The sequence below is a fragment of the Canis aureus genome, chromosome 5 (genome assembly GCF_053574225.1).
Source record: "Canis aureus isolate CA01 chromosome 5, VMU_Caureus_v.1.0, whole genome shotgun sequence".
In the NCBI taxonomy this organism is placed as follows: domain Eukaryota; kingdom Metazoa; phylum Chordata; class Mammalia; order Carnivora; family Canidae; genus Canis; species Canis aureus.
In genome coordinates, this window is record NC_135615.1 from 17,347,991 (window position 1) to 17,361,278 (window position 13,288).

Genomic DNA, 13,288 nt, shown 5'->3' on the forward strand with positions numbered 1-13,288 from the left:
TTGGAGAGGTTACTGGAAAAACCACAACCACCAAAAGGGCAGGGGGTAGGAGGAGAAGCAGAAACTGAGAGAAGGTTGAGTCTGAGGCATTCTTAGGAGAATGAATCCAGGTTGTAAGAATCAAATAGTTAAGATGAGGGAAGCCAAGCTGAAATAAAATTCTAGTGATTGGATGGTCAGGAAATTTTTGGCAAAGGATTCAAGAGGGATTTAGCAATCAAGGTGTTAGTTTATCAATGTTATTTAAGAATGTAATTTTAACAATGAGCCTAGGTGGCTCATTGTTAAGCATTCGACTCTTGATTTCAGCTCAGGACATGGTCTTAGGTCCTGGGGTGAGCTCCTTGGCAGGCTCCATGCTCAGCAAGGAGTCAGCTGGAGGATTCACTTTCTCTCCCTCTGCCCCCCACCCCCTGCCACTCTTACATGCACACTCTCAAATAAATAAATCTCTTAAAAATGTAATTTTAGTTTTTGGACTGAGGTGAAATATCAGTGAAATAAGCCTGAGGTTCCTTATTAGATAATCAGGAGATATGCTTCTTCAAGAGTGTTTTGAGTATCAGCTAGCATTATGTGTTTGAAATGCTTTGCCAGTTTTTAGGCCATATGCAGGCATTAAGTAAATGTTACATAGAATGACAAGGTGGGAGCTCTAGATGACAGTTGTTGAAGGAGAGGACCATTTCTAGGGAAAAGAGGCAGTGAACACAGATCATGTAGGTATTTGCAGTGGGAAGGTGAGAGGCTGTTAGTTTGAGGAGAGGGATGGATGAATGAATTGAGAGAAGGAGGGAAAAGCACTGGTTAGGATGCACAGAGCAGAGCTATCATCCTTCCCTATGAATTTGGAATAATCTCTATCTGTATCTAATTATCCAGAAATAATAATAAACAGTTTTTTGGCAAGCTTAAGAAAATGACATTCTATTAGTGAGTGAGTAGATTATGATCCCGATTTTCAGTTTCTGGCATGGGTTGTCCTTCTTGTTTCTTTTATTTTTTTCATTTTTTTATTTTTTATAAAAGATTTTATTTACTCACAAGAGACAGAGAGAGAGGCAGAGACGCAGGCAGAGGGATAAGCAGGCTCCATGCAAGGAACCTGACGTGGGACTTGATCCCAGGATTCCAGGATCATACCCTGGGCCGAAGGCAGGCGCTAAACTGCTGAGCCACCCAGGGATACCGTCTTGTTTCTTTTAGAACTGTGGTGCTTAAACTACTAGGGGTATTCTGAGAATTACCGGAGGTGCTTACTTAAAATGCAGACTTCATAGTCTCTGTCCCCCAGAAATTCTGCATCAGTAAGTTTCAGGTGGGGCCTGGGAAACTATATTTTTAAAAATGTCTCCAATATACTTGATGCAATTGTTTGGTAGACAATACTTGAAACCACTTTGATTTCAAAGATTCAACTGAAATCACCTGTGCTACCAGTTTAAGGAGGAGGTCTTAGAATATTGGCAGTATTGTAAGCAATGCAGTTTTTGTGTAGGACAGCCTACAGGATAGCCTGGTCTCTGCAATACTTCTTTATAAACCATTTTGCAGTAGTACCAAGACAAATTTAACCAGAATTTTAACTTTTCAATCTAACCTGAAGTTCTCTATACTCTCTGTTTTGTCAAAATCATACAGAATAGCAGGGTGCCTGGGTGACTCAATCACTTGACCATCTGATTCTTGATTTTGGCTCAGGTCATGATCTCAGGGTCATGAGATAGAGCTCCCCACCCCCTCACTGAGCTCCTTGTGGAGCATGGAGCCTGCTTGAAATCCTCTCCCTCTCCCTCTGCTTTTCCCACTGCTTGTGTCCCCCACTCCTTTCAAAAATCACATAAAATAAATGTAAAATAACTAAATAAGAAAATATGTAAATATTTAAACATTAGATACAGTTTTATTCGTTTTGCCTTTGCCATGTGTATCATAGAACTATAGACTTTTGTATGATATGGCATGTAATGCACTCTATTTTATTGAGTTTTGATCTTATTTTCTTTTTTTTTTAAGATTTATTTATTTATTTATGATAGACAGAGAGGCAGAGACACAGGAGGAGGGAGAAGCAGGCTCCATGCTGGGAGCCCAATACGGTACTCGATCCCGGGACTCTAGGATCACGCCCTGGGCCAAAGGCAGGCGCTAAACCACTGAGCCACCCAGGGATCCCCTTGATCTTATTTTCATGCAAGGATCTTCCACTAGAAATACCTCAAAGAATTGTGATAATAGGGGCATGGAAAGGAATATGGATGTAATAATCTTCAAGAATGAAGGAATCGAAAATTGAGTCAAGTGCTAGTATAATGTAGAAAGTGAGAGATTATTTCTCAGGGTACATATCTCACCCTCCAGGGATAGGTAGAGTCAGCAGCTAGCAAGCACTTCTGTTTCAAGGTTTCTATGTATAACAGAGTAACCCTTCAGTGCTGGAGTGCTCTTCTTTATCTATACATCCTAGAAATGATTTCATCCAGCCCATGGCTTTAAAAATCTTCTGTGTGTCAGTAATTCCCAGGTCTATTTTTCCTCCAGAACTTTTTTTCTGAGCTTTAAATGTGTATGTCCATCTGTGTACTTGATATCTCCATTAAAATGTCCAGTGGACATCTCTGTCTTCACATGTCCAAAAGTAAACTGATGTTTGTCCTCGAATCCATATCCCTTCTAGGATACCTCCTCTTAGTTGATTACAATCCCATCTTTCTAATTGCTCAGCCAAAAGTCAGAATCAGTCTTTGATACCTTTCTTCTTTCGTGTCCCATTTCCAGTCTACTGGGAGATCTTTTAGGCTCTACCAATAATATAGCCAGACTATTCATCATTTCTCCTTCTGCCAGTCAGATCCAAGCTTCCTTCATCGGTACCCTGGAGTATTTTAACAACCTCCAGCCTGTTTCCTCATTTGGCTCTTACATTCCTTCACCCTTAACATAGTAGGTGGAGTAAACCTGTTAGAGTATAGCACTTCTGCTGTTCAGCTTCTCCTTGTTTCTTTCAGAATAAAGTCCAGAGCTCTCACAATGACCTACATGATCTGGCTCTCTGTTAACCATCTGACCTCACCTCCTACTTCTCTCCTTTTACTTCACTTCAGCCACAATAGCTTTTTTTCTCTTCCTTGATCATTCCATTCATAACCTCATCTGAGCACCTATGTGCTATTTCTCCTTCATCTCCCCCACCCTTTTCTTTTTTTTAAGAGGGAAGTGGGAGGGGCAGAGAGAGAGAAAGAGGGAGCAAGAAACTCTCAAGCAGACTCCACATGGAGCGAGGATCCCCATAGGGCTCCATCTCACAACCCTGAGATCATAACCTCAGCCCAAATCAAGAGTCAGACATTTAATCAACTGAACCACCCAGCCATCCCCTCCTTCATGTCCTTTTTAATATTTCTTTACTCAAATGTCATCTTCTCATTGAGGCCTGCATCTTGACATTATCTTTCTTTTACCTGCCCTGGCACTCTTGATCTCCCCCCCCCCCCACCGCCGCCCTCTCTCATAACCATAGTGTTTACCACCTTCTTCTTCTTTTTTTAAAAAAAAAATAAATTAAATATTAGGTTGTTTATCATTTTTTATTTTTTAAATCATTTATTTAAATTCAATTTGCCAACATATAGTATAACACCTTCTAACCTATGTATATCTAATTATTTCATCTTTTGTTTATTGTCCTTCTCCCTTGTTAGATGTCAGCTCCATGAGCCATCAGAGATGCTTAGTTTGTTTCACCAATGTATTATAAGCTCTTAGAACAGAATGTGGTAGAGTAGGTTCTCTACAAACATTTGTCAACTTCTCTGAATCACAGAATAAGTCAACAGGACCTGCAGTAAACACAACAAACTGGAGATTATATTCAGGAAAAACATAGAACTCTAAGAAATGAAGAACTTGCTCCTAAGAGCTCATGTACAGACTCACTCACCCAGAAACCTAGCACAAAAACTCCCAATTTAAAAGCACCTAGACCATATGTGAAAGAGACCCACTTACAAATCTTAGAGTGCTTACCAGAGAGGCAGGAAACTTTTGGAACTTTCCTCAGGGATGGAGACATTGGCAGATGCCATATTTGTGACCTTATTTACTTTGTTAAAGTTGGTGAGGGAGTAGGAATCATTTGGGTACTGTTCCTATAATCTGCTAGACACGTGGATGTCCCCAGCTGAGAGTCCTGCCAACCCCCACACTGTAACTGTGCATCCCAACAGCCCTGCCCACCCCTTTGCCACAGTGCAGCCTTGTAGTGCCCAGTACAGAGGTGTGTTACAGCCAGGCTGGGCACTAGCCCTATACACACTGCATTGCAGACATAGCTCTGCCATAGCAAACAGGTTAATGCATCCTATACAGAGGATGCTTCTTGAGCACCTAGCTCTGGCCAGAGGGGATTAAGTTCCTAGGTCATATGACATCTCCTTTGAAAGGTCACTGCTTCAATATTTGGAGATGTGATTGATTTACCTAATACATAGAAACAAACACAGAGAATCAAGCAAAATGAGGAGATAGAGGAAAATGTTCCAAACAAAACAGGAGAAATCATTAGAAAATGACATTGATGAAATGGAGGTAAGCAGTGTATCTGATAAAGAATTCAAGGTAATGGTCATAAGGATGCTCACTGAACTCAGAAGAAGATTGGATCAACACAATGGGATCCTCAACAAAGAGAAATACAACAAAATTTCAAACACAAGGTACAGAACTGAACAACACAGTAATTGAACTGAAAAATACACTAGAGCAGCTCAACAGGATGAAGCCAAAGATCAGATCAGCAAGCTGGAAGAAAAAGCAGTAGAAGTCTCACAGACAAAGCAGCAAAAAGAAAAAAGAATGAAAAAAAAATCGAAAATAATTTAAGGAAGCTTTGGATCAACATCAAGTGGAATAATATTCTCTTATAGGGGTCCAAATACAAGATAGACAGGGCCAGAAAACTTGTTTGAAGAAGTAATAGCTGAAAACTTTTCTAAATTAAGACAAGAAAATAGACCTACAGGTCTATAAAGGCCAGATAGTTCCAGATAAGAACCCAAAGTGATCCATAGGAGGACACATTATAATTAAAATGGTAAAAGAGAATCTTAAAAGTTGGAAGAGAAAAACAACTTACTATATCCAGGGAAACCCCATAAGGCTATCAGCAGATTTTTCAGCAGAAACTTTGCAGGCTAGAGAAGAGTGGCATGACATATTCCAAGTGCTGAAAGGAGAAAACTTCTACCCTAGAAGTCTCTATCACTAAGTTTAGTATTCAGATTTGAAGGAGACGTTAAAAGTTTTACAGATTTAAGCAAAAGCAGAAGTGGTTCATCATAATTAAGCTGGCTCTGTAAGTAATGTTAAAAGGACTTTTCTAAACTGAAAAAGAAATGGCACTAAATACTACGAAAGCATATGGAAGTAAAAATGTCACTGGAAAAGGTCAGTATATGGTAAAGGTAGTGGATCAGTCACTAATATGGCAAGTGTGAAGGTCAAAATACAAAAATAGTAAAATTAACTAAAATCCGTTAATGGAAGCACAAAATAAAAAGATGTAAAGTGTGACATAAATATAAAATGTGAAAGGCAGGAAGGAAAAATGTAAAGTTTTGGACTATGTGCAGCTTAAGATGCTATCAACTCAAACAGACCTACAATAGGAAATTATAAGTGAACTTCACAATAACCATAATGCAAAATTTATACAAAATACACAAAAGAAAATGAGAAAGGAAACTAAACATTATAAAAGGAAGGCATTGAGCCAGAAGTGAAGAGAGAGAAAAGAATAGACAGGAACTATGAAAACAGCCAGAAAACAATTAACAAAATGGCAGTAAGTATGTACCTATCAATAGCTACTTTAAATGAACTCCATATTTCAGTCAAAAGACAGAGTGGTTGAATGCATAAAAAAGAGAAGACATGTCTATATGCTCCCTGTAAGAAACTCACTTCTGAAGTAAAGACATACCTAAACTGAAAGTGAGAGTGGAGAAATATATTCTTTGCAAATGGAAACAAAAAGCTCGAGCAGCTATACTTAATAGCAGACAAAGTAGACTTTAAAACAAAACTATAGTAATAAACAAAAAAGGCATTACATAATGAAAAGGGTTAATCTAACTAGAAGACATACCCTTTATAAATATATGTGCACCAAATATAGAGACCCAAGATATATAAAGCAAATGTTATTGACTTAAAGGGAGAAATTGACAGGAATGTAATAGTAGGGGACTTTAACACTCCACTTACATCAGTGGATGCATCATCCAAACAGAAAGTCCATGAGCAAATAATGGCTTTGAACAGTACATTAGACCAGTTAGACTTAATAGATATGTGCAGAATATTCCATCCAAAAAGAACAGAATACACATGCTTCTCAAGTGCGCATGGAACATTCTCCATGATAGACAATGTTGGGCCACAAAACTAGTCTCAATAAATTCAAGAAGATGAAATATCAAGCATCTTCTCCACCCACAATGGTATAAAACCAGAAATCAAATACAAGAAGAAAATTGGGAAACCCTCCCAAATATGGAGATCAAACAACATGCTACTGAACAATCAGTGGGTCATTGAAGAAATCAAAGAAGGAATTAAAAAGTACCTGGGGATGGAAATGAAAATAGGAACACCACAAACCAAAAATTTTGAAATCAGCAAAAGTGATTCTAAAAGGGAAATTCATAGCATTACAGGCCTTCCTCAAGTAAAAATAATCTAATTTGACACAAAAAGGAAGCCCAAAGTTAGTAGATGGAAAGAAATAATAAAGACCAGAGCAGAAATAAAGGAAAGAGACAAAACAATAGAAAAGGTCAATGAAACTAAGAGCTATTTCTGTGAAGAGATAAAGCATCTGACAAACCTTTAGCTAGACTCATCAAGAAAAAGAGGATTCAAGTAAAATCAGAAATGAAAGAGAAGTTACAACTGACACCACAGAAATACAAAGAATCATGAGACTATGAACAAGTATACACCAACAAATGGGACAATCTAGAGGAAATGGATAAATTCCTAGAAACATACAATTTTCCAAGACCAAGTCATAAAGAAAAAAAAATCTAAGTAGACTAATTACTAGCAAGGATATTGAATAATAATTAGAATTTCCCAACAAAAGTCTAAGGGGCTTCACAAATGAATTTTATCAAGCATTTAAAGATTTAATGCATACTGTTTAAAAACTGTTAGAGAAAGTTAAAGGGGAGGGAGCACTTTATTATTTTTGAAACATTATCCTGATACCAAAACCAGACAAGAATACCACATATACACAGTAAGTTACAGGCCAATATCATTGATGACACTGATGAAAAAATTCTCAACAAAATTACTACCAAAAAATGAATTCAATAATACATTAAATGGATCATAAGCCATGATCAAGTGGGTTTTAGTCCAGAGATCCAAGGGTGGTGGTTTAGTGCCCATAGATTAATCAACATGGCATAGCACATTAACAAAATAAAGGATAAAAACCATATGATCTTAATAGATGCAGAAAAATCATTTGACAAGATTCAACTTGCATTTATATGATCCAAACTTAGCAAGGTGAGTAAAGATAAAAGACATATATGACAGACCCACAGCTAATATACCCAATGGTAAAAACCTGACAGTTTTTCCTCTAAGATCAGAATCAAGAAGAGGATTACACACTCTTGCCACTGTTAATTCAACACAGTATTAGATGTCTTAGCCATAGCAATTAAGCAAGAAAAAGAAATAGAAGGCATTCAAGGATGGAAGAACTAAAATTGTCACTCCTTGCAGTTGGTACCATATTATATATAGATAATCCAAAAGATTACACCAAAACTGTTTGAACTGATAAATGGATTCAGTAAAGTAGGGGGATACAAAATCAACATAACATAAATCTATGGCATTTCTACACATGAATAATGAATTATCAGAAAGAGGAAATAAGAAAACAATCTCATTTAAAAGAATAAAATGCCTAGGAATAAATTTAACCAAGAAAGTGAAAGATCCATACACTGAAAACTATGACATTGATGAAAGAAATTGAAGAATTCACAAATAAATGGAAGGATAGTCCGTGCTCATGAATTAGAAGAATTAATTTTGTTAAAATGTCCATATTACCCAAAACAATCTACAGATTCAATGCAGTGCCTTTCAAAATTCCAAGGGCAGTTTTCATGGAACTAGAGCAAATAATTCTAAAATTTGTATGGAACCACAGAAGATCCCATATAGCCAAGGTAATCTTGAAAAAAAAAAAAAAAAGAACAAGGTTTGAGGCATCATGCTCCTTGGTTTGAAATTATACTACAAAGCTATAGCAATCAAAACAGTTTGGTATGGGTGTAAGAACAGGCACACTGATAAATGGAACAGATTGAGAGCCCAAAATTAAACCCACACATATATGGACAATTAATTTACAGCAAAAGAGCCAATGACATACCATGGAGAAAAAAGAGTCTTTTCAATAAATGGTTTTGGGAAAAACTGGACAGCCACATGCAAAAGAATGAAACTTGACCACTGTCTTGCAGTATATACAAACATTAACTTGTAATGCATTAAAGACTTGAATTTAAGACTTGAAACTGTAAAAGTCCTAGAAGAAGAAAATACAGGTGGTAAGCTCCTTGACATGTGTTAGCAATATTTTTGTAGGTGTGACTCTAAAGGCAAGGGAAACAAAAATAAACAAAGTGGTCTACATCAAACTTCTGCACAACAAAAGAAATCATTGAAATGAAAAGATTATCTACTGAATAGGAGATTTTTGCAAATCATGTATCCGATAAGGGATTAATGTCCAAAATATATAAAGAACTCCTACAATTCAAAAACACCCCACAAAATAACTTAATTAAAAATGAGCAGAGTATCTGAATAGACATTTTTTCCAAAGAAGACATCCAGATGGCCAGTAGGCACATGAAAATATATTCAGCACCGCTATTTATTAGGGAAATGCAACTCAAAACTGATTTCACACATCACCTAACATCAGTTAGAATAAGTATTACCAAAAAGACAAGATAGGATATGTCTTGGTGAGGACATGGAGAAAAGGGGATCCTTGTACATTGTTTATGGGAATCTAAATTGGTACAGCCACTACAGAAAACATTATGGAAACTTCCCCATACTGTTAAAAATTTAAGACTGGAACTACCATATGATCCATCTTTTCCACTTCTGGCTATTTAATCTGAAGAATATAAAAATACTGATTTGAAAAGATACGTGCACCCCTGTGTTTATTGTAGCACTATATACTATAGTCAAGACCTGGAAAGGATGTGGATGTCCACTGGTAGAGGAATAGGTGAAGAAGATGTGGTGTATATATGTATACAATGGAATATTACTCTGTCATTAAAAAAGAATGGAATCTTGCCATTTGTGACAACATGGATAGATGTTGAAGGTACTATACTAAGTGAAAGAAGTTAGAGGATGACGAATACCATATGATTTTATTCATATGTGAAACCTAGAATAAAGCAAATGAACAAACAAAACTAACTCCTAGATAATAAACAACTGATTGGTGGCTACCAGAAAGTTGGTAGGGGACAAAATAGGTGAAACAGGGTCATTATATGGTGATGGATGGATGGTAACTAGACTTCTAGTGGTAATCACCTTATGGTGCATACAGGTGTCAAATTGTAATGGTGTATACCCGAAAGTCATATAATGTCACATACCAATTTTACCTCAGGTACAAAAGGAAAATGGTGGGAAAAAGAACAATCTAAAAAATGGGTAATTAATCTTAAATTAGGCCACCAGACCCTTCTGCCGTGAAGCATACTTTGATGGGAAGGTTTGAGATATTGTTAAGGAAAATGAAAGTTTATTTAATAATACTAGTTTTTATTTAAAAATATTACATTTCTAGTCATCTTGGCTATAAGTTAACTGTTTAAAGGCAGAAATTACAGTTAAGTGACGGGTCTTTATGAGTTTGGTGTTAATGATTGTGGAGAGATGCTCATTTTAGTCTTTGGATGAATGTATAGTTGGGGATGAAAAATGTCACAAAATCATCTGATCATTTAATGATTTGATTTTTTTTTACCATTATTAGATATGTATCTGATAGCTGTCATGTGAAATATACGTATTACAAACGTATTCCTAGTTTTGTTTACATATCTTTTTTTTTTAATGATACACATGTGTTTATTGATATGTGAGAAGAATTCCACTTTCTTTTTGAGTGTGACTTCTGCCACCACCTAATGTGCATCTTTTTAGCTGTGCGGTGCTATTGTAGAGGCTTTCCTGGAACACCAGTGCCAGTTTCTTAGAAGTAAAGTCATAAAAAGGTGTTCAAAGTAACCATTTATGCCTGGTGTTCTTACAAAGCCGCATTCCATTAATTTGCTTCTGAACATGCATAAATGAAGAGTTTCTGGACTCTTTTTGAAATTGTTTCCTAATGTCATGCCAAAACATTAGTTCTCTTTGTTCTAAGTACAACCCTAGTACATAAAGACCTTGGAGTAACAAATCTTTCTTCCATTAGTTTATCTTAACATTAGGTAAGGGCTGTGACTAAGTCAGAATTGAAGTCTTTTTTTCCTCTTTCTTTGTCATCATGGCTGAGTTCCTTTACCATAATGGAGTAATAAAGGAAGACTAAATTAAAAGCCAGATGAGCTGAGTTTTAGTTTTCTAATTTCTGTAAGATTTTCGTATTCACTTCATCTCAGTACAGCCTACCTTCTTCCTGGGGTATTATAAAGACAAAGTGAGATGAGAAAATGCTGTTGAGGGGCAAAACAAAATACCGTTCAAATACAAGATATTCTCATGGAAAGAAGGTATTTCTACTATTCATAGAGTTGAAGAGGTTAAAGATTTGAAAAATTCTTAAATTGTGCTGAAAATCATAGATGATGCATCTGATAGATTCAGATAGAAAATCTGTACCAAGAGAGGAGTGTTTGTAAGACAAGGGGCATGATGTCTATTCCTCCTGCCTCGTACCTTTCATTTTTTGTATTTGTTCTCACTTTTTCCAGATAAATATCCTTATTTCTGTTCCCTTTCCTACCACCCAACGCACACCTTTACTCACAAGTACTTTTTTTTGTTTTCCTTAAAAGGGAGCTACCATTAAAAAAGATGAGCAGACTGGAGCCATCGTTGTGGCTAGAATCATGAGAGGAGGAGCTGCAGATAGAAGTGGTAAGGATTTAAAAAACAAAACAAAACATGAAGTGGTAAGGGTTTCAACACTAGGTGCAGGGATGGGTCATGTTGTATTTCATGGGCAACATTTCCAACATGTAAGTAAGAGGATAACAATCATTTGATGTAATACCTCAGAATAATAAGATACTCTTCTCTGTATTGAATTGTAGGAACCTATTGAAATAAATAATTCTCACTCTACAATCTAAGTTTACATGGGCTTCCAAAGTTATATTAAGATCTGTTTCAAGTGGTTCTGCTTTGAAAAATACTACTGCAAGTGTGCAGCCTTTGAAACAAAATAAAAATTCTTTTATTAGGTGAAAATCATGTACATTTCTAGACAAAGACCAGGATGCTGATGTCATTTCTTTGCCGGCATTATAACATGGTAGTCCCTGATTCATTGCTGTTGAGAGGCACAGAATCTGAAACCCGAGAAGCATAAAGGTCTCCTCAAATGTATTAAGGGAACCAAACAGTGCTTTGAGTCTGGACACTGTTGCAAATAGCAGTTCTTTTGTAGGTAACTCTGCTAATTTACTACCAAATTTGTTACTTTTCAGGTCTTATTCATGTTGGTGATGAACTTAGGGAAGTGAATGGGATTCCAGTCGAGGATAAAAGGCCTGAGGAAATAATTCAGATTTTGGTAAGCTGAAAACATTTTAAAATTGTAGTAAAAAATGACATTGAATCAGTACGTTTCAGACTTGGTTATACATATAGGACTTGGATTTAGCAATCCAGAGTTGAAATCCCAGTTTCATTTTAGTTCCTGTATGTCCTCAGAAAATACCTTAATCTTTGTGTTGCCTTAGTGTTTTCATTTCTAAATGAAAACAAGAAGAGGTAAATCTCTCACTGGAGTATTTTGAGGATTAAATGGGCTAATGTATATGAAGACTTTATTACAGGGCTTGTCCCAAATAGGTACATAATAGATGGCATCTACCCTGTTGTTCGTGATGCATTTTCCTTTTCCCTTCTCTCATCGATATGGCCAGACTATAGGCTGTGCTTTTAAGGTGTCTAAAACAGTGAAACTAATTTAGATGTCTTGTGAAATCTAAAACAGAACAAAATTATTTTAGGTCTTGACAGTATTAATTCTCCAGTTCATTTGTAAGGAGAAAAATGAGGAAGGCTGTCTCTGTTAATGTGTGAAAACATAACATACAGAAATAGAGTTTAGTATCTTAAACAGACCCTGTGTATAAAAAAATCTAGTAATGATTAAGATGGTGGCATTTTAAATCCATGGGAAAACAGTGAAGTCATTTCATAAATGGTATTGGATAAATTGATGATTCAAGTAGAAAAAATAAAGTCAGTCCCTATTTTACACTACACCCAAAACAGATTCCAAAGAATTAAATATTTTTTAAAAAATCCAAAAAATGAAGGAAGACTTTTTAAATTTGATGTGAAATACAAATAGAAAAATAACTGATGTGATTGCAAGAATTGAAAATTTTGTTTATAGAAAAAGATGCCATATGACTTTAAAGACATGTGACGCTTAGAAAAAATATTGTCAATATGTGATAGGTGTTTTAACATGGAGAGAGTTCATAAAAATTAATAAGAGAAAAAATATTTAGAGAAAAATTTACAAAAAAACCCATCTGAAAAATTTAAAAGCTTAATAATAGCTATAGTCAGCAGATTCTAGGCACATAGTTCTACTTATATGCTTCCAGTACTGGGATGGATTTAGTAGATCCTTTTGATATGGCTATCTGAAACCATTAAAATTTTAAATTTGCCTACCCTTTAATCAAGAAATTCAATTGTTGGGAATTGACCTGTAGGAAATAATTTGGCAGATGTATTATATAGGCAAGATTGTAAAAAATATTTAGGAATAGGAAGAAGGTTACATTGATGGACTAATCCATTGTACATCCAAGTGATGGCAATCATAATGGTTGATAGACCTGTAGGACTTAGTAATACTAGTAATTCTTATAGTGGTTGAACCCTTAATGACACTGTTCTAAGGGCTTTGCACACATTAACACAGATGCACACACATACAAAGTAGTAGAATTGGAAGAGGTCATAAAGA

General features: G+C 36.0%; 1 protein-coding gene and 1 long non-coding RNA gene across 9 annotated transcripts in view; one reads left to right on the plus strand and one right to left on the minus strand.

The window, feature by feature from the left end:
• Positions 1-13,288, plus strand: part of LOC144313745 (MAGUK p55 subfamily member 7) — a 301,577-nt gene that overhangs the window by 205,739 nt on the left and 82,550 nt on the right. For all 8 annotated transcript variants that reach the window (XM_077896973.1, XM_077896977.1, XM_077896981.1 and 5 more), the window contains 2 exons: positions 11,130-11,211; positions 11,784-11,869. In XM_077896973.1, coding sequence (XP_077753099.1) covers positions 11,130-11,211; positions 11,784-11,869 — 168 coding nt within the window. The remainder of the gene's footprint in view (positions 1-11,129; positions 11,212-11,783; positions 11,870-13,288) is intronic.
• On the minus strand, positions 3,569-9,351 carry LOC144313345 (uncharacterized). Its single transcript, XR_013379008.1, has 3 exons — positions 9,301-9,351; positions 8,462-8,617; positions 3,569-3,839 (listed from the first exon to the last, which is right to left on the minus strand). It is a non-coding gene; the product is annotated as an uncharacterized LOC144313345 (long non-coding RNA).